At 42.0% G+C, this 27,844-nt stretch overlaps 1 protein-coding gene across 1 annotated transcript in view; it reads left to right on the top strand.

Moving 5' to 3' along the window:
- The window catches only part of LRP1B (LDL receptor related protein 1B), a 631,601-nt gene extending 627,685 nt beyond the window's left edge, over positions 1–3,916 (top strand). The window contains exons 88-89 of the mRNA XM_069982660.1: positions 1,756–1,854; positions 2,942–3,916. Of these exons, the coding sequence (XP_069838761.1) occupies positions 1,756–1,854; positions 2,942–3,082 (240 nt within the window). The 3' untranslated portion in view covers positions 3,083–3,916. The remainder of the gene's footprint in view (positions 1–1,755; positions 1,855–2,941) is intronic.
- The last annotated feature ends 23,928 nt before the right edge of the window (positions 3,917–27,844 follow it).

Raw genomic sequence — 27,844 nt, 5'->3', positions numbered from 1 at the left:
TTATTCCTCACAGATTCTTTGAAAAATGAAAGGTGGAATCTGATTGGTTGATAGGGGCAACTAAGACAATTCTGCTTTACACCAGTTGGATAGATCTCCCCCAAAGTGTTTTATTCAAAAAAAGTATTTTTGAAAAAAAAAAAAGCTTGGATGCTTTCCACATACACGCTCCCTTGTATCATTTTAAGAGTTAAAGGTCAATTTGCTTCAGCACTTAAAGGCAGAGAGGTTGTAAATAAAAATATCTTACAAAAGCTTCTAAGCCCATCTGTTAAAAAAAATAAAATCTGTTTTATAGTTTTTTAAAAATAGTATCTAAAGTGCTAAAAAAGTAAAGCAAATAAACAGCATCACAACACCTACCTGTTAAAGGGATTTTATTTATTTTACTGATCAAAGCCAGGTACTGACACCTGTTCTTTTTTTTTTTCTAAATTGTTTCTAATTGTAAATTTGTATTTAAATGTTAGTACACTATTATGTGGGCAGCCATCTTGCCTGAGCAATTTTAACAGCATTTAGAGATTTGCTTTACAGCAAGCCCCATGAGCCATGGGACACAATTGTCAGATAAATGAGAAAGGCTTCTGGGCTTCCTTAGCAGAGGCCATTGTATAGGGAGGCTGAGCATCAGCTATTGTGTACACCTCTGATATCTACAGTATACTCTGTGTCACCTCTCACTGTACTCCTGTGATGATAAGAAGAACACTGCAGGGAAATGATCTGCACAGAACAGAAAGCCTCAGTTTAGTTTTAAGCCTAGTGGTGAGAAAGGAGACTACAAGATTTAAAGGGGTTATCCAGCGAAAATCTATCACTTTCAAATCAACTAGTTTTAGAAAGTTCTATAGATTTGTAATTTACTTCTATTCAAAAATCTCAAGTATTCCCATACTTATCAACTGCTGTATGTCCTGCAGGAAATGTTTTGTTTTTTTTAGTCTGATAATCCTTTTCTTTCAAATCGACAGGTTTCAGAAGTTATATAGATTTGTAATTTACTTCTATTTAAAAATCTCAAGTCTTTCCATACTTATCAGCTGCTGTATGTCCTACAGGAAGTGGTGTATTCTTCCCAGTCTGACACGGTTCTCTCTGCTGCCACCTCTGCCCAAGAAAGGAACTGTCCAGAGCAAGAAATGTTTTCTATGGGGATTTGCTACTGCTATGGACAGTTCCTGACATAGACAGAGGTGGCAGCAGAGAGAACCGTGTCAGACTGGGAAGAATACACCACTTCCTGTAGGACATACAGCAGCTGATAAGTATGGAAAGACTTGAGATTTTTAAATAGAAGTAAATTACAAATCTATATAACTTCTGAAACCTGTCGATTTGAAAGAAAAGGATTTTTGCTGGATAACCCTTTAAGGATTATTTTACAATATAAATAGTAAAATTGAGAATAAGAAGGATAAAAAACATCCCCAAAAGTTCTTTAAAATATCTTAAACGTCATTTAACCAATAGATACATTCCCTTTAAAGGTGATCTCAACAGCAAAAAAAAAAAAAAAAAAAAAGTCTGTAACAACAAAAAGTGGCATCTGTTTAGAGGTACTTTTATATACTGAAGCAAATTTTTCTTTTAAATCTGTTTTACAAAATCTGTGTATTTTTAACTGGGAAATCAGCAAATTATAATTTTTTTTATATCTTAAAAGTTGGAGCTTTATTTTTTAACAATTCATATTTTTTCAGTGGAAAGATTACAAATACCTGTCATACTAATATATTTATTATTTGCGTACAGTCCAGGTTCATAGCGGGTGGGCATGCGGCTTTCAAAGTGGCCCATACTGCACCGCCCATCTACCTAAACTCAGATCTGAAAGGACCACTAGCACCAGGGGTGAGAGGAATATCACCTACTATCGGCACATTTCCATTGCATGGTTTCGATTTTATTTTTCCCTTAAGTTCAGTTTTACAACTTCATCTCGAACCAACCAGTCTTGTGTATGTGTTTATGTTGTTTGTGCTGATGCTTCCTTTATTTGTTCGACCTATTCATCTGATAACCTGCTTATCTTGTATATTGGAACTGGGATGTGCCACCTGGGAATTGTGAGTATATTGACAAGGACCCCAACTTAGCCATGGTTCTGGGGCTGCATGGAATATGAGAGTAATGTATACTTACCTGTCTTGCTTTGCCGCCTATGCCAGATCTGGGGCTGCCCGCACTGTGCTGCTGTCAGTGTTTTTATAACATCCAATGATGTCCCGTTCCCATAGTAAAAATGCTGACAGCGGCACAGAGCAGGTGGCAGCAGGTCAGTATACATTACTGATCTATCCCCCGCAGCCCCGGCAGCATGGATCTATCCCCCGCAGCCCCGGCAGCATGGATAAGTATCCATTTTTCCCAGACAACTCTTGTGATTTCTGATCCACAGCTGCTTTTTAGACAACACTTCAGAGTAGGGCCTACTGACTTAGCCGATTCTGGTCACAAGGTTTTCCAATACCAATATTTCCTTATCATTGGCTGAGCCATTAGGTCCTGCTCTGATATGGTGTCTTGAAAGCAGCTACATGCATATAAAAGTAGTCGCCCATCCCGGGAGCTGTTGCATCTTTTTTGTTTGTTTGTTTTTAAGCGTAAAGTCTTAATTATTTAGTTATTTTTTTGTCATTTGTGGAATACACCTTGAATGTAGGTCAGCGTGTTTTTCCATACCTTTCTTTTTGGTTTAACAGATCCCAAGATGATTGACAATGAGCAATCGGCCATGATTTTACAATATTCCTGTGTGGTTTATGGCTTGTGTGCTTATATGTGAACAACCAGTCATTGTGATATGATTTTCCCACCCATTCACGGTTTGCCCGCATTTCACGATGAATTGAATTTGTATAATTCGAAATTTGGTGGACACCATTCCGGTTTTATATGTGATCCCTATTAAACTTATGTTCTCTCTTCCATCTCATAGCCAACAAACTACTCCAACCCAGTTTATGCAAAACTTTTTGTGGACGGACACAATTGTCGGAACTCCTTAATCAGCGTAGAAGAAAGACGAGAACTTCTTCCAAAGAAAATTGAAAATGCGATCCGGGAGACTGTGGCTTAATACCTGCTGTTCCGTTACCTTTTATACTCTGTATAAATGTATAAAATATTACTTTTCTATGTACCAACAGTATTATAATTGTTTTGTCATCAGCATTACCTCTTTTTTCATTTTCTTTGTTTTGCTGATGACTAGACTGACCATTTGTATGGTATTTTTATGAAAAATAAAACTGCACTACAGTACGATTTAAACGATAAATGCTGCTGTTATAGGAGATCATTTTATTTGTTACAACTTAAAAGGACATACTACTCCTTTGTAGAGAAAGGACTATGGGGAATTCATTTTATATGAACTTTTCTAGGTTCAATTGTATCTTTTCACTAAAAAAAAAAAAGTACAAATGACGGGAGCTTTGTTCTACGTTAGTGGAAGTAAGGACATTGTGGGCAGGACGAATCTCTTGTGTCCAATGGAAAATCCTGTCTGCCGTGGGATAGGAGACATAGGGTCTAGACACCATAGCAAAGTAGACAAGTGCACTTGGCCGTCAACCATGACTTTCCTTTATATGCCGATGAATGTCTATTAGTTTTGCCTTGAAATATAACAATAACAAAGAAACAGCATGAAAGGAGTGAGGCAAAGTTAAACATTTTTAGACAGAGGCGAGATAACATGCCCCAACATATTTTTGTATTTTTTCTTAAGGCCTCATACAGATGGAAGAGACACGAACATGGAGCTTGTGGCTGAGTAATACAGGGCGGTAGACATTTCAACTCGGACTTATTCACATATCTCAGTTATTTGATTTGGCAAATCCATGCTAGATGGCAAATATGTCAGATGTCCCCTATTTCAGCTTATGGGTCAATGGTTGGGATGCCAGATGCAAAAGATCTCAGTTCACCTCTAGCAGGGAGAATGCCAGATCGCCAGACATACTGTATGTGAACCTAGTCTTACCTGATTGGTGCTTTATTATGCACATTATTATGCACATATTCTTTCCTAGAAGAAATGGCTCTGGGGTCTACAGATCTGTAATACAGTAAGTGATGGAATCCTATATGTCACCATATTACAGCTCCTTCGCCCAAATAATGTATCGGGTCATGAGACTCCCTTGTGCATAGGGCCCCATGTTGTACTTTAATGCTTGTCTAGAATTTCCTGGATTTATACAGCTAGTTTACAATATTTTAAAATTTTTGCAATTTCTTTATGAGAGCTTAGTATGTATTCCTTAAAATTTCAATATTGCTGTGCCAGAGTTCTTTCGGAATTGTCAAAAATTGATAAAATGCATACTCACAATGACAATGTTCAGAAAAAGAATGACTATATATATAAAAATGTTATTAACGTATAGACTATATATAAGGATGGAAGAAATACTTGCTATTGAGCATACTTACACTAGTATTGTCCCCCCTTTTTTATGGAGGGGGGGAGGGGTTGATCAATTTTTTTTCCAAATAGTTCTTGTGCTGGATCTAATTTTTGGACCCATCTCAAAATAGCCTCCTTCATTTTATTTTTATTCCGAATGGTATAAGTCTGTTCAAACTGATATTTTACATTTCCATTTCTCAGCAGTTCAGAAAATTATTTGTGAATTTCATATTTTTATTAAAAAAAAGTGACCCCCCCCCCCAATAAAAAAAAAAAAAAAAAATGATGAATACTAGTGTGAACGTGACCTCATTGAAGAAAGTCACAGTACATATCTGGTATAGTGTGTTATATTAACACAATTCAACAAGCTGGAGACACATGAAAGTGTTTCTTTCTTTGCTGACTATGAACTATCCATCTCACCTGTTTAACCAGTTTATTATATTTGCCAGTTTTTGGCTTTAGAGCTTTTGTTTTTCTCCATTCAATAAAAGGGTTTTCCAAGATTTGACAAAAGGTATTGTCCCATCGGATTGAAAGACTATCAGCTGTAATACATGACAAAGACAAATGATTTTGTATTAGATGAGCAAAAATAAAAATAAAAAACCACCACCAGATGCCACTTGAAAGTGGAAAAAATTATAACAAAAAGAATAGGGCTATGTTCACACTATGCAACAGATGGTGTTATACTGCAGGACACCAGGCGGCATCCGTGGTTCCTGCATACTGCTGTGTCGGCTGCAGAAATGCAATTGAATTGCATGGATCGTTGGGTGCACCACAGCTCAATTAACCATTGACTACAATATAAAGTACGGCCGCCAGCCGTACTTTACATTGTGTGAACAGTTATTGTTTCCGAACGCTGTTCAGCAAACAAACAATTAAATTTTTTTAACATCTGTTCTAAAGAACGGACATTAAAATAGGGATGTCAGAACACAGCAGGCGGCATTGCATTGAATTCATTGCGATGCTGTCGCTGCAGAAAAGAATGGAGGCTGATTTTACTTCAGCCTCTGTTCTTTTGTAAAAAAAATAAAATAACTTAGCCTGAACATAGCCTAATGCACACTGTATACATACAATGTAAAAAAAAAAATGGCTGTACGATACGTATAAAAACAAACTAAGTCAAATAGGGTGTTCTATTAACGTCTATGGAAAAGTCTGTCGGTGCAAACAATGGTGGGGAAAAAACTGTAATTCCATTACTGCTATTACATGTGTTTTTTATATACAATGTGATGGCTGCTTTCCCATAGACTGGGGGGGGGGGGGGCAAAGGGGGAGATTTATCAAACTGATGTAAAGTAAAATTATCTTAGTTGCCCCCTAGCAACCAGATTCCACTTTTCATCTTTCAAAGAATTTACGAGGAATGACAAGTGGAATCCGACTGGTTGCTAGGGGCTACTAAGACAATTTTACTTTACACTAGTTCGATAAATCTCGCCCAGTGATTCTTATACCCATTTTTTTGACTTTTTGGTCTTGATTTTTGTGTGTGAACATAGCCTTAAAACGTGTGTATATGAACCCTGTTTTGGTAAAAGGAAAAAAAAAACAAAAAAAAAACACAAAAAAAAAACTAATTATACAGATAAGAAATTAAATTTACATTTTAGGTTATTCTCATACAAAGTATATTTATGACAAAAAAGGCCATTGTTTGCTATTCTTGTCTTGGAAAATGTGTTGCATTGAAGTCAAAGCAAACAATGGCGGTTGCTTACATAGTGTATTGAATAATGGCCGTTGTTTGGTATGGCCGTGGAAATATTTGATGCCAACCCTTACCCTAAAGGAGTTATCCGGGCAAAGTTATTATTTTTTTAATATAGGGAGGTGGCAAGAAAAATTAAAAAAACACTTTCAACCTCTACTACCCAACCAGCACTGGTTCCCACCTGGCAGGGTAACACCTTGCAACAGGTTTCTTGGTGTGCTGACATGATGTCATAGGGCCTGCTCAGCCAATCAGTGGCTACAGATTGGCTGAGGCGGCCTGAATGTTGAAGCCAAGTTAAACAGATACCTTCCCTTCCTGCGCCTGATGACAGTAGGAGAAGCCAGGGAGGTAAGTGTGAGTGTATTTTTTTTTTCACCTTCAAACTTCCCGGGCATTAAAAAAATAACTTTGCCTCAACACCTTTAAGGAATTATTTATACTTTTTAATTCTCTAGTCAGGATAACTCCTCTAATGTTCACATTTGGTATGTGACCGGCCGTTCGGTGACCCGGACGATCTCAGAAAAGATCATCCCAGCCGGTTCTGCAGTACAGACTGGATGATCTTTTGTGCCACTGAGTTCTGATGCGGGGGCATCTGTGTGGGCCTGCATCAGAACTCCCCTCTGCACACTATGGAGCGTGCGGCCGGAGCCGTGCGCTCCATAGTGTGCACTGAGAGGGTTTTCTGCGGCATGTCAGTGATTTCCGCGGGATTTACGTTGTGTGAACATAGCCGAATGGTAGAAAGAAGACACACAGTATTAACATTATTCAAAGTAAAACTTATATTTTCTTACCCAAATAATTCTAGTCATTAATGATAAGGATGTGGGGCTGGATTCCACAAATATATTGAAAGAGAGCAGTATCTGGCAGTATGCTATGTATACAGAATATATAGAGATGAGCGAATCTCAAGCCAAACCCAAACGCTTACCATTTGAATACTGGTAGCTGAAGATGTTGGATGCAGCCATAGGGATTCCTGGAACACATGGATACAGCTATGGATTATATCCATGTTTTCCCAGCGGCCTTAGGGCTGCACCCAACTTCTTGGCTCACCAGTAATCAAATGCAGAGCTTTCAGGCTCGGACCAACCCCAGAATGCTCAGAATTTGCTCATCTCTAATAATATATAATAGAAGTAACTAATATAAACAAATAATCAAGAATAGACAAAGGCTGCACACAAATTAACACTTATGTAGAACTTTTTTTGCAGAGCCTGCCATTTCCCTTTAGTTAATTTTTATATAACAATTTATTTTATTTAAATTTTTCACATTAAAGCCTGTATACCAAATACGTGTCAAACAAATCAGTAAGCTATTGCTCAATTTTTTTTTATGTTTTTAAAGTTTTATATTATAAATTTGAATAAATGTGCACGATCAAGCTTGTCACAACTCTGAAAATAAGACTTTAATTCACTATGGTCATGTGAAGAAGACCCAAAATATCGTAAAAAAAAAAAAAAAAAGTGATTAGGCAGAATCCGAAAAAAAAAAAAAAAAAAACACGTTCATCCATTGGAAGGGTCAGGGAGTGTAGCTGGAGTAAATTGGGAATTGGGCTGAGCTGCAATACCACACACAACCTGTAGTAAATTTTAGTGCTGTTTTTAGAAGAAAGCAACCATGTTTTTGTAATCCTTAGCATCCCTCAAAGTGACTAGAAATACTGAGAGAAATTTAACAAGGGCTTTGCGCCTATTTTTCGGTGAATAATTGGATTTTTCGTCCAGTTTTAGTCTAAGTTCTATTTATGAACCAGTATTCGACAGGCCAATATTTTTTAGATGTGACTTTTTTAATCTGCCTGTTTTGAGTATTGACCCCAAAATTTGCATAATACGGGATAAGCCCCAATTTATCATTTGCAACTTGTTGAAAAGTCGCACAAACAGGTGCAGGCTTACGTCTGGTCAGTACCAGGTGAATATGCATGTTTAATTTTTGCGACTTTTTTGTGTCTTTTTACTTAGATACATTTACTGTGGCAGTGCTCCATGTTAATAAATTAGTCACAAGATATTGAAACAAAATACACACCGATCCCCATTAGAATAGTTGCACACATTAGACACTGGAGAATTAAACAAACATTCTCCAATATCTAGTCATTACACCGATAGCATATTGATTTAATTTGTCAATATGTAATGCTTCTTCACCCCCCTGGAGGCGCTGCAGGTTTATTGAATACTTCTTACCTGGTTGTCCCTTATTGTCCAAGATTAAAAAAACTTTAAGTTTAGAAGGAAAATTTTAACAAAGAGGATATAGGGTGGGAAACCCCATTAATATCAAAGTTTAATGCAACTGTTTATTTATTTATTTATTTTTTAATTTCCAGATAAATTGCATAATGTCATAATAAGGAGAACATTTAAAATTTACATTTTATACAATGTGAATTGAAGCATGAACACAATTCATGGATATACAACATTTATATAGAAGTTTGTGAATGCAAGATGTGGCACAGAATCTTACACAACAGGAATTTTTACCATAGAAAATTAGGTCAATTGCATAATTGATATCTCCCCTTTGTACAAGACAAAAAAAAAAATGAAAAAAAAAAGTCTGAAAAAAATGTTTTTTAAATCTGTTGTACAATGTGCATGCAAACTACCTATTTCTAGAACCTGCCATATTGAGGCCTTTTTGAAATCTTGACTTATGTAATATTTGTGAAAATTTGCTTGACAAAAAAAGGTTCTGCATATAAAAATTCATTTTTTGTTTGATTATATCTATATTTTTTAACTAGTCATTTTGACTATGACAATTTTATGTTTATTTGAAGACTTGTTCCATAAAAGCAAAAAATGGTTGACTGATTTATCCAAGGTGCATAAACAGCTACAAGGAACAAACGGATGGAACTTATAAAGAACAAGACTTTCGCCACTAAATAAAAACACAAAGAATTATCGACAATCAAATTCATCAGTGTTGTACGGAAGAAGAACAAGCTAAAAAAAAAAAAAAAAGTTAAAGAATGTCTGTGTTCATGGTATTTTGGATGGTGAAAGGATGTCCTTGTATTATGCTCATTAAAAGATTTTTTTTCTTTGGTTTTACATTTTTCTTATTTTGTTTTTCTTTTTTTAATATTCAAATGTTGCTATTGGTGTTTTTATACTAATATTTCAAAACACATTTTGTGCCATTAAAGTGGTTTTTACAAGTTAATAATTTGTGTGGCCAAAGTGAATGAGTCGACACCTGTATTACTTAATATTGCTGGATTAAAAATAACTTAACACCTCCACAAATCCTCATCAAGGCCAGAGATAAGTGAAACTACAGTACAAATCTACAAAACTAGGATTGAGCGAGCACTAAAATTCTTGAGTGTGTGTCACTGAAGTCGAGCTTTTTTCATTGTTCAGCTAACAAGCCCCATTGAAATCAACAGGAGTCTTGAGCATTTAACTAGGTTCCCCCTACTCAGTAGAGCAATGGTTTATGTCCAATGTGTCTTGCAGTAACAAGTTGCACTTTTCCATTCTCATTTTTGTATATTTTGCTTACACATCTCTGCAAGGGCTGAAATGTGCAAAAATTAAAATAAAAAAAAACAAAAACTGCGAGACACAGAACTCCAGCAATAGGTCCTTAATTGACAGCCACATACCACCGCAGTTTTGTATTTTGCTTTGTCTTTTCAATTTTTTGTATATTTTGTTTCTAGGAGGGATGAGTAAATTAAATATACAAAAATTAGAATTAGCATTTAAACACTTTTGGAGCTCCCGGCATCATAGTAAATGATAATGCTGGAAGCTCTGAAACTGTCGAAATATTTGCACTACTGTACTGACATGCAGTGCGCGAACATTTCGGAGTTCAGTTCGAATCCCGAACACAAACATACTTATTTTTATCATAATCAGTTCGCTTTTGCTAAACTTTCACGAACAAATAACAAATATCAGGTGCAAAGCTTAGATTACGCAGTGGTGTATGTTCGCAAGTTGGAATATGTTCGGAATTGATCATTATAACCATTCCGATGAAACAAATTGTTTATGATTGGCAAACACATTTACGGACATGTTCGCTCATCACTGTGTCAGTACAGTAGTGTGATTATTTAAACAGCATCCCAAGCTCTATTGAACTCTATGCTCGACTAAGCATGCTCACTTAACACTATACGAAACCTAAAATTGCAAAAACTCCTACAGATGTAATGTACTTTTATATGGTGGACATTCATATACGAATGGCTCAAGTCCAGCAGTATGTATCTCAGTATCCAGCAGTATCTCATAGAGCATCTATCTGTTTGGGTTAATAGATGAAGGTCCTACAGTAAGTGGCAGACCCACCTTAGTTAAACATATAGAAAGGGGGTCTCTTAATGAGAGAATCACTTTAAAAAGGTGGCCATACACCTTCAATATGGATGAATGTTTCTTCACTTTCTGCCTATACACATGAACGTTCGGCACAGCTTAAGGTTTAATTGTTCTCTAGTGATGGGCGAACTTCCCGATGTTCGGTTCAGATCCCGAAAAAAGAAAAAAATGTTATCGGTTCGTGTTCACTGAACATTCCCGAACAAATACTGAACGTACAATAGAAGCATACGTTTGGTCTATGCACATGTGTACAGATTATAAAATGCAAAGTGTAAATTACGAGTATACGTTGTGTGCATTCACAGGTTTGAATATGTTCAAAAATGATCGTTATAACTATTCCGATCACTGAACAAATTGTTTGTTATTGGCGAACTTGAACAATTAGCGTCATGTTCATACGAACCTACAAACATTTACGAACATGTTCGCTCATCACTAGTGTTCTCTTTGGGGAGGGGAGGGATATGCACAGCCGGACAACTCTGACTACAGCTTATACCTCTAAAAACAATAGGGTCAGACATTGAAAATCCCTTACATCCAAACTTTCCCTCCACCAACATCATCTAAGGGTCGAGAGGCCCAAATGCACCTTAAACTGTCATTGGAACCTACAAAAGGTTTGGCCAAGTACAAGGTATATAGAACCTTAAAGTAACACTGCATATTGACATTTTGCTTTTACAATTAATGCCAAAAGTCTTCCGAGTCCTACCATTTTGCCATGACGCATGGGCATTGTCTGATTGCTGGATTTTCTTACAGTGGTTCTTCCAGAGGTGCCTGCATAATGAATGTAGTTGTCATGAAATCAGCTGTAAGATTATAGCTTAAAAGGCAACCTAACACTAAATGTGAGTCATGGTAGAATCATGTACCCTGTGAGAACAGACAAAAAAATGATAAGTGAACCTGTGGATGCTACAAGACTTCCAACAAAGCTGACATGTTTCTGGAGGTCAGGAAGTCAATTTCATTTGCATTTTTTCCTCATTGGTCAATGGCTGTGTCACACTCAAGATTTCACCGCCACAGGCAGTAATGTATCTCGTTGTAGTCCTAACTTCAGTCTAAAAGGAAAACTATATTGATCCTACATGCATTTTAAATTTTCTAATGGCCTAAAATATAATATTGATAAACTTAACAAAATTTCCCCCCAAGGAATTTGTGTAATCTCTTGGCAGAAATTTGTAGACTTCTTGAGAGAGTCCTATGAGAGGCAATCACATGCTCTGTTTCTCAGCACATAATATGAGGCCACATCATTGTTCAATCAGCTGTCAGAATATAGAAGAAACATAGATCTTGGAATGACCTCAAATTAAAGGGGTAATTCAGGAAAAATCAACTTTTCCCCTATCTGCAGGATAGGGGAAAAGTAGGAGATTCCCGGGGGGTCCGACCTTTGTACACCCACTGGTCTCCGTATCGGGTCCGGCTTCTTTATTATGAATAGAGCTGCGGGTATGGCACATGAACCGCTGCTCTATTAATTCCTATAGAGTAACTGAAAAAGCCAAATACTCAGGAAGAGCGCTCTACTTGGCTCTTTTCGTTGTCTCCATGGTAATGAATAGAGCTGTGGGCCACGTGCTGTACCCGTGGCTCTATTTATTACACAGAAGCCGGGTACTGATTAGTAATGAGTGAACATTCCGATGTTCGGTTCAAATCCCGAAAACAAATTAAAAAAAAAAAAAAAAAAAAAAGATTGTAATCAATTCGTGTTCACCGAAAATTCGCGAACAAATAAACATACAGTAGAAGCGTACATTTTGGTCTACTTATGTGTACAGATTATCAGGTGAAAAGCGTACATTACGCAGTTCCGTACATTTCGGTTTACGCACATGCCTACAGATTATTAAGAGCAAAGCTTTAATTGTGCAGTTGTGTACATCGCAAGATAAAAATTCGCATTTTCGAATATGTTCAAAAGTGATCGTTATAACTAAAGATGATTGAACATCAGAAAATCTTAGGTTCTATAGAACTCAAACCTTGTCGAACCATTTGATTCCCTATGCCTTCCAGGTCAGTGGAGAAGGAGGAGAGTGCCCTGGTACCGCCTGGAATTCCAGGATTCAGCCTAGGTAATAGGCTGAATAGCGGAATTCCAAGCGGTGACCGGGCCGTCTCCTCCTTCCCCACGGACCGGGAAGGCATCGGGAAACAAATGCAGAAGGTTCGACAAGGTTCGAGTTCTATAGAACCTAAGATTTTCCGATGTTCAATTATCTCTAGTTATAACCATTCCGATCACTGAACAAAATTGTTCGTGAGCAGCGAACACGAACAATTAGCATTGTGTTTGTACAAACATGTTCACTCATCACTAGTTCTGATACAGAGATGGACAGGGGATACAAAGGTCGGACATCCCCCTCCCCCCATCTCCTACTTTTGCCCTATCCTGTGGATCCTAGGGAAAAAGTTGATTTTTCCTGAAATAACTCTTTAATATTTATTGGTATTTTAAAGGCGTATTCCCAACTTTTTTTGTGGTCAGGGTAAAATTAAATAAGTAATAGAGAAAATGAAATGTATCCCCTCGCTTTCTCACCACGGCTATTTCTATGTTAGTCTCCCATCAAAAGAAGAAAAAAAGAGAAAAAGAAATGATTTTGAAAGGAGGTTGCCATTTTTGGAAAATTCTAAGTGATTGAAAGTGCCCTTTAAAGCCCGAGCTTGCTGCTCGATGTATCCAAGAGCAGCAAGTCACATGTTTAATCGTCTGCCATTTTCATTACAGTCTTTACTATAAAAAATTATGTTCATTGAACTTTTTATTTAAAATGTCAGTGTAAGACATTTGTAAAGATATAGCGAGAGTGGCTGTAATTTGAATTGTAAAACATGACTGGCAAAGCCGCGGTAATGACACTACAGTAGATCCAATTAAGTGTTAATCAATGCAATCTCCTCAGTGTAGCAGAATGACATACATGAGGGTGACAAGAGACTCTCCGCATGAGGCCTGAGTGAGAGAAAATGTTCGGACCAGCTCCTGGAGGTGATTCCGACAACTTTGTGGGGGCTCTAAAAAGTATCTATAGATACGGCCTTGATTAGGAGACGCCATTTCGCCAATGGAACCAATCTACTGATGGATAGAAAGGAAGAGTACAGGCATGATACTACCTTACTGGAGTCTTACAGACACTTTTAAATTCATGATTACCTCACACAGAGGCACAGCATGCTGGTTGGTTGCTGTCAATTTAAGTTGTAACAAAAGATAATGGTTACAGTCTCTAGAAGAGGCATATAGCTTGTTTGTTTCTCTTACACTTAGGGGATATGGTCTCTTTAAAGTGTTACTGTCACCCCACCCAACTCTTTCTTCATTTCATTGGTGGGCAGTGTCACCTAGGCGGGGCAGCCTAACTTTAACTGCCACAAAGCCTCACCTAGGGTACATTGTCAACCGGAAAAAAAACAAAAAAAAAACACTGTTGAAATTGCTTATACAGACTTTTAAGTCTAAGGTTAGGTTGTACCCCAAGATTACTGTTGACTTATGACTGAACCTACTGTGTTTTTTGGGACCCCCAACCCTACTGCAGGCTCAGCCTAGAGTTTGTTCATAGCTGACATTTATATACATTACACGGCACCTACACTCACCGGCCACTTTATTAGGTATACCTGTCCAACTGCACGTTACCACTTAATTTCTAATCAGCCAATCACATGGCGTCAACTCAGTGCATTTAGGCATGTAGACATGATCAAGACAATCTCCTGCAGTTCAAACCGAGCATCAGTATGGGGAAGAAAGGTGATTTGAGGGCCTTTGAACGTGGCATGGTTGTTGGTGCCAGAAGGGCTGGTCTGAGTATTTCAGAAACTGCTGATCTACTGGGATTTTCACGCACAACCATCTCTAGGATTTACAGAGAATGGTCAGAAAAAGAAAAAACATCCAGTGAGCGGCAGTTCTGTGGGCGGAAATGCCTTGTTGATGCCAGAGGTCAGAGGAGAATGGGCAGACTGGTTCCAGCTGATAGAAAGGCAACAGTGACTCAAATAGCCAACCGTTAGAATCAAGGTAGGCAGAAGAGCATCTCTGAACGCACAGTACGTCCATTTTTGAGGCAGATGGGCTACAGCAGCAGAAGACCACACCGGGTGCCACTCCTTTCAGCTAAGAACAGGAAACTGAGGCTACAATTTGCACAAGCTCATCGAAATTGGACAGTAGAAGATTGGAAAAACGTTGCCTGGTCTGATGAGTCTCGATTTCTGCTGCGACATTCGGATGGTAGGGTCAGAATTTGGCGTCAACAACATGAAAGCATGGATCCATCCTGCCTTGTATCAACGGTTCAGGCTGGTGGTGGTGGTGTCATGGTGTGGGGAATATTTTCTTGGCACACTTTGAGCCCCTTGGTACCAATTGAGCATCGTTGCAACGCCACAGCCTACCTGAGTATTGTTGCTGACCATGTCCATCCCTTTATGACCACAATGTACCCAACATCTGATGGCTACTTTCAGCAGGATAATGCGCCATGTCATAAAGCTAGAATCATCTCAGACTGGTTTCTTGAACATGACAATGAGTTCACTGTACTCCAATGGCCGCCACAGTCACCAGATCTCAATCCAATAGAGCATCTTTGGGATGTGGTGGAACGGGAAATTCGCATCATGGATGTGCAGCCGACAAATCTGCGGCAACTGTGTGATTCCATCATGTCAATATGGACCAAAATCTCTGAGGAAGCTTCCAGCACCTTGTTGTATCTATGCCACCAAGAATTGAGGCAGTTCTGAAGGCAAAAGGGGGTCCAACCCGTTACTAGCATGGTGTACCTAATAAAGTGGCCGGTGAGTGTATACAGGCATCTGTGATGGCTAAATTACTACCTACTGTATTTTTTTAAACACCATGACTAGCTCAGCGGTATGCCAGTTGCTTGCGCAACCATACTAGCAGAGGTGCAGAAGGTGTTTTATTTGTTTATTGAACATTGTCCAAGTGCACAGTGTCTGACAGTAAACTTGTATTGTCATCCTTGTCTCTAGTACAGTCTGGTGGGAGGAGGGTTATAACAGACTAGGATCTTGTGGCAGGCTTCCCTTGTCCTATCTTCTGGTTAACAAAATTATTTACCTGGATTTACAAAAATATTCTGGGTTTCCATAAGGCAACCAATCGCTTGCTATAAATTAAACAAAAAGCTGTGATTGCTTGCTATGGGCAAAACCGGGTGGTTTAGGTATCAGGGCATAATCACACTGAGGAATGGGGAAGGGATTTCAAGTGGAATTTTTAGTATTCTGATTGAAATTTCACCAGTAAAATATTTATAGAGCAATGCTTCATTTTGTTGAATGGGATTTAAGCTTTGTTGTTCACACACTGAATGTTCCGCTGCAGATCAGCTTTCCGCCCACAGAATTGACATGTCAATTCTTTGGGCAGATTCCGCTAGAGAAATCCTGTATAAATCATTGTACTCGTTGATGACTGTCTAGACCCGGACCTCTGTCCACTCCTGTAGCAGGTCATACTCGCTGGAAATACACTGTGGTGAAAGGAGCTGAAAGGCATATGGATGCCCTTAAACCCCTTAAAGGAGAAGTCCCGTGAAAATTTTTATTAAAGCGACTCTGTACCCACAATCTGTCCCCCTCAAAACACTTGTACCTTCAGATAGCTGCTTTTAATCCAAGATCTGTCCTGGGGTCTGTTCGGTAGGGGATGCAGTTATTGTCATAAAAACAAATTTTAATCCTGAAGCGTTGTGTCTAACAGCCGGGGCTTACATTTGTATATGCATTAGGCTGGCACCACCTCTCCGTCCTTCCTCGCCACCCTCCTCATCTTTAGGAATGATCCAGGAACATTTACTGCTGTTTGAGCTTTGCACAGGTGTATTAACGATCCAGCCCATGTGCCGGGCTCACACAGCTGACGAATAGAAAGCAATCTGCCTGGAGCTTTCCTAATGATGAGGAGGGCGGGGAGGAAGTACAGAGGGTGTGCCAGCCTAATGCATATACAAATGTAAGCCCCGGCCGTTAGACACAGCACTGCCGGTAAAGTATTGTATTGCCCCTCAAAAGTTATACAAATCACCAATATACACTTATAAAGTGCTTTTTTCCCTGCACTTACTACTGCATCAAGGCTTCACTTCCTGGATAACATGGTGAAGTCACTTTCTGGATAACATGGTGATGTCACTTCCTGGATAACATGGTGATGCCACTTCCTGGATAACATGGTGATGTCACAACCCAATTCCCAGAGCTGTGCGGGCTGTGGCTGCTGGAGAGGATGATGGCAGGGGGACACTGAGGGACACAGGGCACTGGAGGGACACTGAGGATCCCCCTGCCATCATCCCCTCCAGCAGCCACAGCCGCACAGCTCTGGGAGTCGGGTCATGACATCACCATGTTATCCAGGAAGTGACATCACCATGTTATCCAGGAAGTGAAGCCTTAATGCAGTAGTAAGTGCAGAGAAAAAAGAAGTTTATGGGTATAAACCCACACACCGTATATGCAACGTATTTACTGCTGCGATACGCAGCAAACTCGCAGCAGATTAGATCTAAACAACTGAACACAGCATCAAATCTGTACCAACAAATCTGCTGCGTATTTGTTGCATATCTGCTGCGTATACGGTGTGTGGGTTTATACCCTATAAGTATTTCCCGTAATAAGTGTATATTGGGGATTTGTATAACTTTTGGGGGCCAATATAATACTTTAATAAAGTACACACAGGACTTCTCCTTTAAGCTCCCAGCATCTTAATAATTGATGATGCCAGGACCTTCAAAGTCTGTTCTGTAGAACATTGTTCGTATATATGGACTGTGCGCAGAACATGGGAATGAGGACACAGCGTTAGTGTTATGTCAGTGTCCCTTTAAGTATATTCTTACCAGACAACAAATGTCTCGCCTTATAAAAGTGTCATTTTATCGTGATTTACACCTATTCCAGCAGCTTTCACCTTTAAAATGTGACTGTAATGACAAAAAGCCAAACGTATTCCCCAGACAGCAGCGGCGTGGTAATAATGGACATGCTGCAGTAAATGACACTCCTCTGACCGACATTTAGTCAATATCCACATGTCAACACTTTATTAGCTTTCATATATCGGAGGTTAATTACTTTCTTTAAAATAGGAACTGATGTTTAAGTAGCGAGCAGACCTGTCATCCTTAATTGACAAGATCTGGATGAGAGCATGTTAAAACACAGAGCCGCTTTAATTAAATATTCATATCTGTTCCCCGAGCGGCAATGACAAGACCAGTCTTCACTTTCATATCTACAATGCCTGGCAAATCTGTCAGCTGATTACCCCAAGACGTAACTGGAAGCTCTAGGGGCCCATGGCAAACACTGTAACAGGTTTCCCCAACTACTACACGATATATATAATACTGGGGTCTTTCGATACCTAAGGGCACCAGAGCTTAGGTAAAACACTACCTAGTTGGACACGCCCCTGAGCATTCCACCCTTCTATCACTGGCCAATCAGAATAAAGGGCTCAACAGACTCTTCATAACGTTCCCCAGGTGTAGGGAATGGGAGGACTATGCAGTTGATGTACATTGAGGCTATGTTCACACTATGTATATTTTTGTAAAACTACGACGTTGTTGCCGATTGCAACAACGGCTGTGATTAATATGAAAATATACATGACTTTTGCACCTATGGAATTCTGACCGGAGTGTATAGTATACACTCTGTATGGGATCCCTAACGCCGCCGCAAGAAACTGATGTGCAAGACCCTGTCGTGCACACTGTGAAGCAAGCGGCTCCGGCTGCACCCTCCATAGTGTGCAGTGGAGAGATCTGATGTGGGCATGCAAGGATGCACCCGCATCAGAGTTAAAAGGCGCTAAAGATCATCTGGCCTGTGCTGCAGTACCGGCCGTGATGGTCTTTTCTGAGACCGTCCGTTCCGTGATCCGTCCAGTCTCTTACAAGAATATGCAAGAGAAGAGCCCGTGGAGCGTCATTGAAGAGTCTCGAAACACAGGACTAGCCACATATCCCTCCGGGAAGGACCCAGCCAAGGGGTGGCTCCTGTAAGGAAACCACCAAAACCACCATATTAAGTGGCCCCATAAGTCAATGTAATGACAAGGGAAAAACCAAGGCCAGGTAGCCATCCACATACAGCTGTTTCGGGGTGTTGTCCCTCATCAGTGTGGAGCAGGATTCTGGCTAGGTGAGAGCAATGCCTCACAAGGTCTGAACATTTTATTAACCCACTTTAGGGGGTGATGAAAAATAAAATTATTTACCTGGCATCATGTAATGGTGAAAAGGGTATTAATGGATAACAGAGTAGCACATATTGTAAGCAAGCCACAGTCAGCATACAGAGCTTAAAGGGAAAAAATTTAGTCTAACTCAATCCAGCACCACAAATCACGAATGAAAGTAATATATACTATACCTGAAAATAATGATGCTCTGCTTCCCTGCAGTCAGTCTGCACTCCCCCAGTCCAGCAGTGTAAATCTCCTGGTGTCTGTATCATCTGCCCCACCTACCTCGGAGACGGAGGACCCAGGACCTCCTCTAACCAGGCCCCCAAGAGACGTCACCCCTGTCACATGAACGCCATCAGGCCTGTAATAAAGAAGGTGGTGGATAGCTGGAATTATGACTTGAGGCACGCTGCCTGCCAAAATATGCAGTTTACAGGCAGCAGATCATGACAGAAGACAGTCAGCAGAGTAGAAAGTTTTAAATGGCAATTAAAGTGACGACAAACAGGAACAGTCCCAAACGCACATTGATAAATGGGGAGGCGACCAATATGCTGACACATCTCCATTCATGGAGAGTTGCCCCCCCATCCCAATAAAGGAGCCCCACACCATCTTATTCTGACTGCTCCGTAAAAAAGCATATTGGTAAGAATAAGGCTCATTGGGGGGCGTGCCCGGAAGCTGATGGGTGAGGACGCTTAAGCCAGAGCTCCCGCTCCACACTGCCTGTAAAGCGGTATATATACTGCCCACCTGGACCAAAGTGACCCATGAAGGGGAAAAAGACCTCCCAAAAGCCTGCCACCCGTGCCACCCTGAAGCTTAGCTCCAAAACCGGCACCTTGGACGCTTATTTGAGCTCGTCCGGACCAGCTACAGATCCCAAGATGGCGTCGGCGCCTGCCCGCTGCACGCCTCAGATCCGGGCTCCCCGCTCCTGAACGCCTCTCTGAGCCCGCCGGTGGGGACCCCCACAGCTGTGAGTGCCTCAGACCAACATGTCCGGTCCCCTGAACGGTCGGAAAACCCGCCGGGACCGCAACCGGAAGTGGACCGCGATGACCAGGCCTGGCCGCCATTACGGCACCAAGTGAGTCCCTCCTTCCCCCACACCGCAGCACGGGTTGCATCCCCCCGGCCGGGACCCTCACATCCCTCTGGACCGGGTGGGGAACTACCCCCTAAACCACAGCGCCTCCCTCCACAAGCTCAGACACGGCCATGCACCTCGGCCGTTGCCGGAGAGACGGTGAGCCCTATAGAACAGGGGGAGAGAACGGGGGACCCTGGCCAAGTAGCAACAGCTAGAAATGAATGGTGGTCCTCCCAATCTACCACCTCTGACCGGGACGAGTTCCCCACTCTGGCAGATGACAACTGGTCACGTTTTCTGCAGAATATGCCTACTAAAGAGGACTTTCGTTCTCTGATCACTGAAGTGAGGGAGATATGCAAAGCAGAAATAGCCACAGTGAGACAGGACCTGCAGGCTATGACCCAGAGAATTGAATCCCTGGAAGATGACCATGATAATACACGTTCTTACACTGTTGACCTGCAGGCTACAGTCGCCTCCCACCATGGGGCTCTATGTGAATACCAACGCCATTTGGAGGACCTAGATAACAGGGGCCGCAGACATAACATCAGAGTCAGAGGCCCCCCTGAAACGGTTCGATACTGAACTTAGACGCACACTGGTAATGATATTTAACAAGGTCCTTGGAGCTCCATCAGATCACCAGATACAGTTGGATAGGGCGCATAGGGCCCTGAGACCCAAGGATGCCTCCCCTCTGCCTAGAGATGTGATCTGCTGTGTTACGGACTACCTGACAAAGGATGCCATTATGACCAAAGTCCGTGATGTACAGGACATTGAATATGATGGAGCCCCTCTACAACTGTTACCTGACCTCTCTTGGATCACCCTTCAGAAGAGGAGGCGGCTCCGCCCATTGCTCCAAGTGCTCCGAGATGCTCATATTTTATACCGTTGGGGGTTCCCATTTAGCCTGACGGCCCGGAAGAATGGCCGCTCGGCCACACTGAGAGCGGCGGAAGACTTGGAAAGTTTTTGTGAGGCCCTTGATATTGTCCCTCCCCGCCTTCAAAACTGGGAACTTTTACCTCCGCCTCCCCCACCACCACCGGTCTGGACTCCGGTGCGATCACGGAAGAAGCGCCCCTCTCCTGGCACCCAACCCCGACGCACGAACGCAAGTGGACTTCCCCACCCCCCATGAAATGCCCTCCCGTTGGAGCTGGGAGGCTCCTGACCCCTTTTGACAGGCCGCTAAGGCCCTGATTTCTCTATTTTGGTTACTGATTATTGGTCTGATTATTATTGGTCTGATTATTGGTCCCTGATTATTGGTCCCTACTTACCACTATTCACTGTTCAAATGACCATGCGGGGCATTGGCCTTGCTCTTTCTTTTCCTACTCACCTTCTCTTCTTCCTGACTCGATTCCCCTCTTACCTGCTGGGATTGGTGCCTTCTCCCCTGGGATATGGGTGGGGCAGCCGTAGGGAATGTGTGGTTCCCACCTTCCTCTACGCTTGGCGGTCACCTGGGGAGCCTGGATTGCTCCTCTGGTGCATAGTGCTGTTTTTTTGTTTTTTTCTTGTTAATTTGTGTTTGTCAGTCCGTGTTTTGTCTTGTCAATCCCCCGAGTCTATTTGTTGTGTACCCTCCCTTTTGTTTCAGGTTTCTCTGTTCCATATTTTTCTTCACGATGTCGGCTGGAATGGTGTCACCATGAGATCTCCTCTCTTCCTGAAGGGCTCGCTGGGACCCCGAAGGACTCTTTCACAAGCCCTGGTGCATAGGGCGCAGGTACATGACTGGATCACTTTTACGTTGTTTTCATCATGGTGCGTCTCGTGACTATTAATGTGAAGGGCCTTAATTCTGACCTGAAGCGACGCTTATTGCTGCGAGAACTGATTCATCTTAGAGCGGACATTGCGTTTGTTCAGGAGACCCACCATGATGAGACATGTTCCTTTAAATTCGCCCTTCATAAATTTCCTCGGGTATACTCTGCACCCAAAGATAAAAAGAGAGCGGGTGTGGCCATCCTGATTGGCAGGCATTGCCCGCTGCAGGTAGATACTTCGGTCATTGACTCCCAGGGTCGCTATATTCTCCTCCAGGGATTCTTATATGGGACCCCAGTCACACTATGTAACCTCTATGCTCCTAATTCGGGTCAAGTACGGTTTGTGGAAAGCGTCCTGACCAAGGTGGCTCACCTCCCGCCTGCCCTGTTATTGGCTGGCGGTGACTTTAATATACCGCCCTCGGAGGTCTGGGATAGGCAATCAGTCGCATCGACTTCCCCCTCTAAGCATGTAAAGCAGCTCTCAGCAGCCTTCCGCAAAACGCTTAGACAGCACTTTCTCTATGACCTGTGGAGGATTGGACAACCCACATCTAAAGCATACACCTTTTATTCACATCCTCACCACACCCATTCCAGAATTGACCTTTTCTTAGGAAATGTACTAGGGCTTAGATCCATGGTACAGGCGGATATACACCCCATTACCTGGTCGGATCACGCACCTGTCTCCTTGGATGTTGAGCTATCGTCGCGCCCTCGTAGGGTTTGCCATTGGCGGCTCAATGAGGCATTATTGAAGCACCCTCCGCATAGAGAGTCCTTGGGGGCGGGGCTGCGTGATTATTTCCAACTTAATGAGGGTAGTGTATCCAACTCGTCAATATTGTGGGAGGCCCACAAAGCTGTCTTTAGGGGGAACTGTATATCCCTTTCTTCCCGCCTTAAAAAAGACCGGGAACAGCAGGTTTCTTTGCTTACGCAATTGTTAAAATCTAAGGAAACCCTTCTGTCCAGTCGCCCCTCCCTGCCACTCCTCCGAGAAGTGGTAGCCATACGTAACCAATTGAAAGATTTGGCCACGGCCAGGGCCAGCCGTATGCTCTATTTTACCAAGCATAAATATTACGATAAAGCCAACAAGACTCACACTCTACTAGCCTCGCAATTAAGGGACAATACTCTCCTGACCTCCCCTTATGCCATGAAAGATAAGCAAGGTCACTTGCATCATGACCCCAATAAAGTAGCCGCAATCCTAGCGGAGTTTTACACCTCCTTATACTCCCTCCCTGACTCCCTCCCACCGGACCCAGCGCAACGTACACACCTCCTTGACCAATACGTAGCCTCTTGCCAACTGCCGCGGCTCCCACCCTCTGATCTAGCCTCTCTAAATTAATCCATCACCCTAGAGGAACTGTATGAGGTGATTAAAAATCTCCCTAATGGGAAGTCTCCAGGACCGGACGGTCTGCCCTATGCCTATTATAAGACGTTTGCTACTATGCTGACCCCGTATCTCCTGGAGATGTATAATTCCTTCCTGCGAGGTAATCCTATCCCTCCAAGGATGCTGGATTCATTTTTTACCGTGGTCCCCAAGACGGGAAAGGACCCCTCTGATCCGGCGAGCTATCGCCCCATATCCCTCCTGAACTCAGACTTGAAAATCTTTACTAAAATTTTAGCGGTCAGACTGGGACAGTATTTACCGGCACTTGTGCATGCTGACCAGGTGGGGTTCGTTGTGAATAGGCAGGCGGGGGATAACACCAGGCGTACCATTGACCTCATTGAGATCCTGAACAAGACTGAAACACAGGGCCTCCTCTTAAGTCTCGACGCAGAGAAGGCCTTCGATAGACTAGGTTGGCCTTTCTTGTTCTCGGCCTTGGAGGCTTTTGGTATTTCTGGTGCATTCCTGGAGGCAACGCGAGCACTCTATGCAACCCCCTTAGCTAGAGTAAAGCTGGCGCAAGCTATGTCGCCACCGCTATCCATTAAAAACGGGACACGCCAGGGCTGTCCCCTGTCCCCACTACTGTTTGTCCTCAGCATGGAACCCCTTGCGGCTAAAATACGTCTGTCTCCAGACATACAGGGAGTGCGGGTTAGGGATCGGGAATTTAAATTGTCCCTTTTTGCGGATGACGTCTTGCTAACTTTAAGGAACCCCCTGGTTACCCTCCCTAACTTGCACTCCCTCTTGGATGAATTTGGCACCCTATCAGGCTATAAGATAAATTCTCATAAAACTGAGGCACTGGCGATTAACCTTCCTGATTCGGTGGTCTCTCTTTTACGGGCTTCCTATCCCTACAGATGGGGTGAACACTCCCTCAGATACCTGGGCACAAATATAACCCCGACCTACTCCGCACTATATAAGCAAAACTTCCCCCCACTATTTCAAGATATCTCAGTGCAGCTGACTAAATGGGCCAAACTGCCTCTATCTCTCATGGGTAGGATAAATTCCGTTAAAATGAACGTCCTTCCTAGGTTTTTATACCTGTTAGAAACGTTGCCTGTGCCTATACCTAAACTAGCCATCCGGAAATTGCAAGGGGCGTTGTTAAAGTTTGTTTGGAAGGGGGGAAGACATAGAGTGGCTCAGTCAGTGATCTGTGCGGGGCGTAGTAATGGGGGACTTGCCATGCCAGACTTCTATAAATATTATCTAGCGACCCATCTACGGAATATACCCTTCTGGACTAATCTCCTGGCCTACACTAAATGGGCGGAGATCGAAAAATTGTGGATAGCCCCGCTGCACCCCAGTAACCTAATCTGGTCCCCTGCCCCTCCTTCTGACACCCTCTCTCTACTGAGTCCGATGAAACATACCTGGGACGTATGGAGGCAGACCAATGCCCAATTTCATTTACATTCACAACCGTCTCTGTTAACACCTTTCTTATATACAGACCAGATACCTGAGGCCTATAGTTATGACCCAATCTCACCCTGGCAAAGGGCTAGATTGTTCCATTTTGCCGATGTGGTGTGCCCCTTTACTCGACAGGTCTTGCCATTCCAGACACTCCAAGAGCGGTTTGACTTACCCTTGCGGGCAGCAGCCTACCACGAGAAGATATCCTATTATGCAGCCCAGATCACGGATTATAACCCTTTCCAGAGACCTACCTTGTTTGAACAGCTGTGTAAAGGTGTCCCGTGTACTAAGGGGTTAATATCAACCATTTATACCCTTATTAATTCTCCCTCCAGTGGCGATACCTTGCAACATAAATATATGGAGAAATGGGAGGACTACCTGCAGCGGCCATTGTCGTGGGGCCTGTGGCAACTTATTTGGGTCCAGGCGGCCAAATCCTCCTCTTGTATTTCTTATAAAGAGAATCAATATAAGATCCTTTATTTCTGGTACCACACTCCGGATTTGCTAAACCGTTTGTATCCTACTACTCCGCCGGAGTGCTGGAGATGCCTTACCCACAGGGGGACCCTACCACATATCTTCTGGGATTGTCCTCAGTTGAAACGATTTTGGACTGGGGTTCAGGGGTTGACCGCGGCGGTACTGGGTCAAGTGGTACCTCTGACTCCGCTCTCCTACATCTTGAATATCCCCCCAAAAACTATGAGGAAACACCAAGCAAGGTTGTTTCTATATATACTGACAGCCTCTAAATGCCTCTTGGCTAAGTACTGGAAAAAAACGTCTTATCCCTTCTGCTGTTGAACTTGTAAATCGTATACAGGATGTTAGAAGACTGGAGTACACCACAGCGTCCCAAGATGGCAGGGTGGATAAATTCATGAAGGTTTGGGCACCTTGGGATACTTATTATGAGCTCTCTCATACACCAGCTGGCACCTGACATGAAAAACTTTTTGACCCTTTTGTTTCTGTCCTGTCCTGGTCTTCCCCCCTCTTTGTCGATGTTGTGTTAAGTGTTTACTGTTCTTTTGATATAGAGGCCCGGTTGGCCTTAGGGGTTAGTTCTTCAGGTTCGGGACACTGGTTTCCTGTGAATGAAGTCCACAGCATTTGTTCTTTGCTGGCATTCCCATAACTTTTGTGTTTGGAACGTACTTAGCACCTGGTGGGATGTACACTACTGACTGTATAACTTCTCTGTTGTGAAACCCTGTGAACCCTTGTACCTGGACATGTTGTTACCTTCTTTTTTTTTTCTTTTTTTTTTTTTTGCTTTTGGTTATTTTGTATGTCTTTTTGAAAAACCCAAAAATAAACAATTTATAAAAAAAGAATAAGGCTCATTAGTGACATCCATAAAAAGAAGTATTACTTTCCCAAATAAAATATGATAACAACAACAAAAAGAACAACAACAACAACAATTAGTTGCTAAGGGGTTTTTAGTGATGATCTAACAGGGCCGAGGTTCAGGTTCGTACAAACCCAAACCATAGGCATTTAAGTCCCGCTGCCTTCCCTTTCCGTGGGGAAGGTGGAGACAGCCCGAGTCCCACCTGGAAAACAGGGATACAGCCTAGGCCAGTCTGTATCCCTGTTTTCCAGGCGGGACTCAGGCTGTCTCCACCTTCCCCACGGAACGGGAAGACAGCAGGAGTCAAATGCCGATGGTTCGGGTTTGTACGAACCTGAACCACGGCCCTGTTTGATCATCTCTAGTTATCATGTCAAAACCTGAAAACCTATTTCACTAAATTAACACCAGCTAAGGTCTAACTACCTATATGAAACAGAGGTTAAAGCAATGGTTCTTGCACTGGGAGACCTGAACTGTCCACAGAGTTGTCACTTACTTGCCCATCATGTAAGGAGTAGTGATGAGCGAATAGTGAGATATTCGAATATTCGATATTCGTACGAATATCCCGCAAATATTCGATCGAATATTCAATCCCATTAAAGTCTATGGGAACAAGTATTCGATTAGTGAAAAACATCTATTTGACCACTTGGAGGGTGAAACCGGAAGCTGGGGAATTTGAACGCTTATCGAATATTTATCGAATATTTGCGGGATATTCGTACGAATATTGAATATTCCAATATCACACTGTTCGATCAAATATCTATTCGATTGAACAGTATTCGCTCATCACTAGTAAGGAGATGACTTACACTCTGTCCCAATCTATACAGCAAAGCTGATTGGTATAGAAGACAGGTAACAGACCATTGTGTGGACTTGAGAGTAAGTTGAATAATTCAGGAGCAAAATAAGCACACAAAAAAAAGTTAAGAAAAAAAAAAAGTTTAAATAAATCTTGATGACACAATCCCTTTTACTTGATCATATTGAAAAAAATTTTACAGGCAGAAATTAAATTTAGCATCTCATAGTCTGAAGGTGATGAATATTTAGACATAAAAATAATTTTCATAAATAACAATGTAAGCGGATTAATAATGTTTGATGCCTGTCATCGAGATGTTCCGAATTGTCAGCGTGGTGCGTAATTAACGCCATCAATGATGTGACAAACCTCATTAATTTCATTGTACTAGGACCTGACAACTCTGCATCTATTCAGAATTTCTCACCCTATAATTTTGGAGAAGCTAAACTAAAATAATAAAAAATAAAATAAAAAAAATGATAAGACAAACGACACATAAACTGACATTACGCTAATACATGTGTCTGTTTACCGCAGGATGTCTTCTCCGATGCAACCCATTAAAGGGGATTATTCTAATCTAACCTGCCGATAGAACCTTATTGCACAGGAGGCGCCCAGGAGGAAGGTACGTTTCCTTTCCGGTGCAGTTAGTAGTTTTCTCCACGGTCTGATAAAAACGTTAAGGGCACAGGGGCACCCATTAGCCCCCCACACACACACATAGCACCGATCCAGCCCTTTTCATTAGAGAGGGTCAGGCCGGATGGGGGCGGATTGACACTATGTACTCCTAACGGGTCAAAAGTTTTGAAATGTCATATAGACATGGAAAAAGTTTTGGTCTGTCCGGTTCTGAGTGTTCACACCCATACCGATTGGGAGAATGATCCGGGGAGCATCGAACTAATCGCAATCCTCTCCTGGCTCTGTGTCACATGAACAGTTGAGCTCATAAAGTCAGTCTATGCAGCCCAATTGATTACGCTGACACAAAGCAGGGAACCTTGCAGAGTTTTTTACCAACTGCCTGGACTGCTTGGTTGCCAATGGACAATCGGTACCTGTCATTAGAAAAAAAAATAATGAAATGT

This window comes from Dendropsophus ebraccatus, chromosome 9, assembly GCF_027789765.1.
Source record: "Dendropsophus ebraccatus isolate aDenEbr1 chromosome 9, aDenEbr1.pat, whole genome shotgun sequence".
In the NCBI taxonomy this organism is placed as follows: Eukaryota; Metazoa; Chordata; class Amphibia; order Anura; family Hylidae; genus Dendropsophus; species Dendropsophus ebraccatus.
Note: the sequence above shows the minus strand (reverse complement) of the source record. Positions and strands in the feature narration are given on the sequence as shown.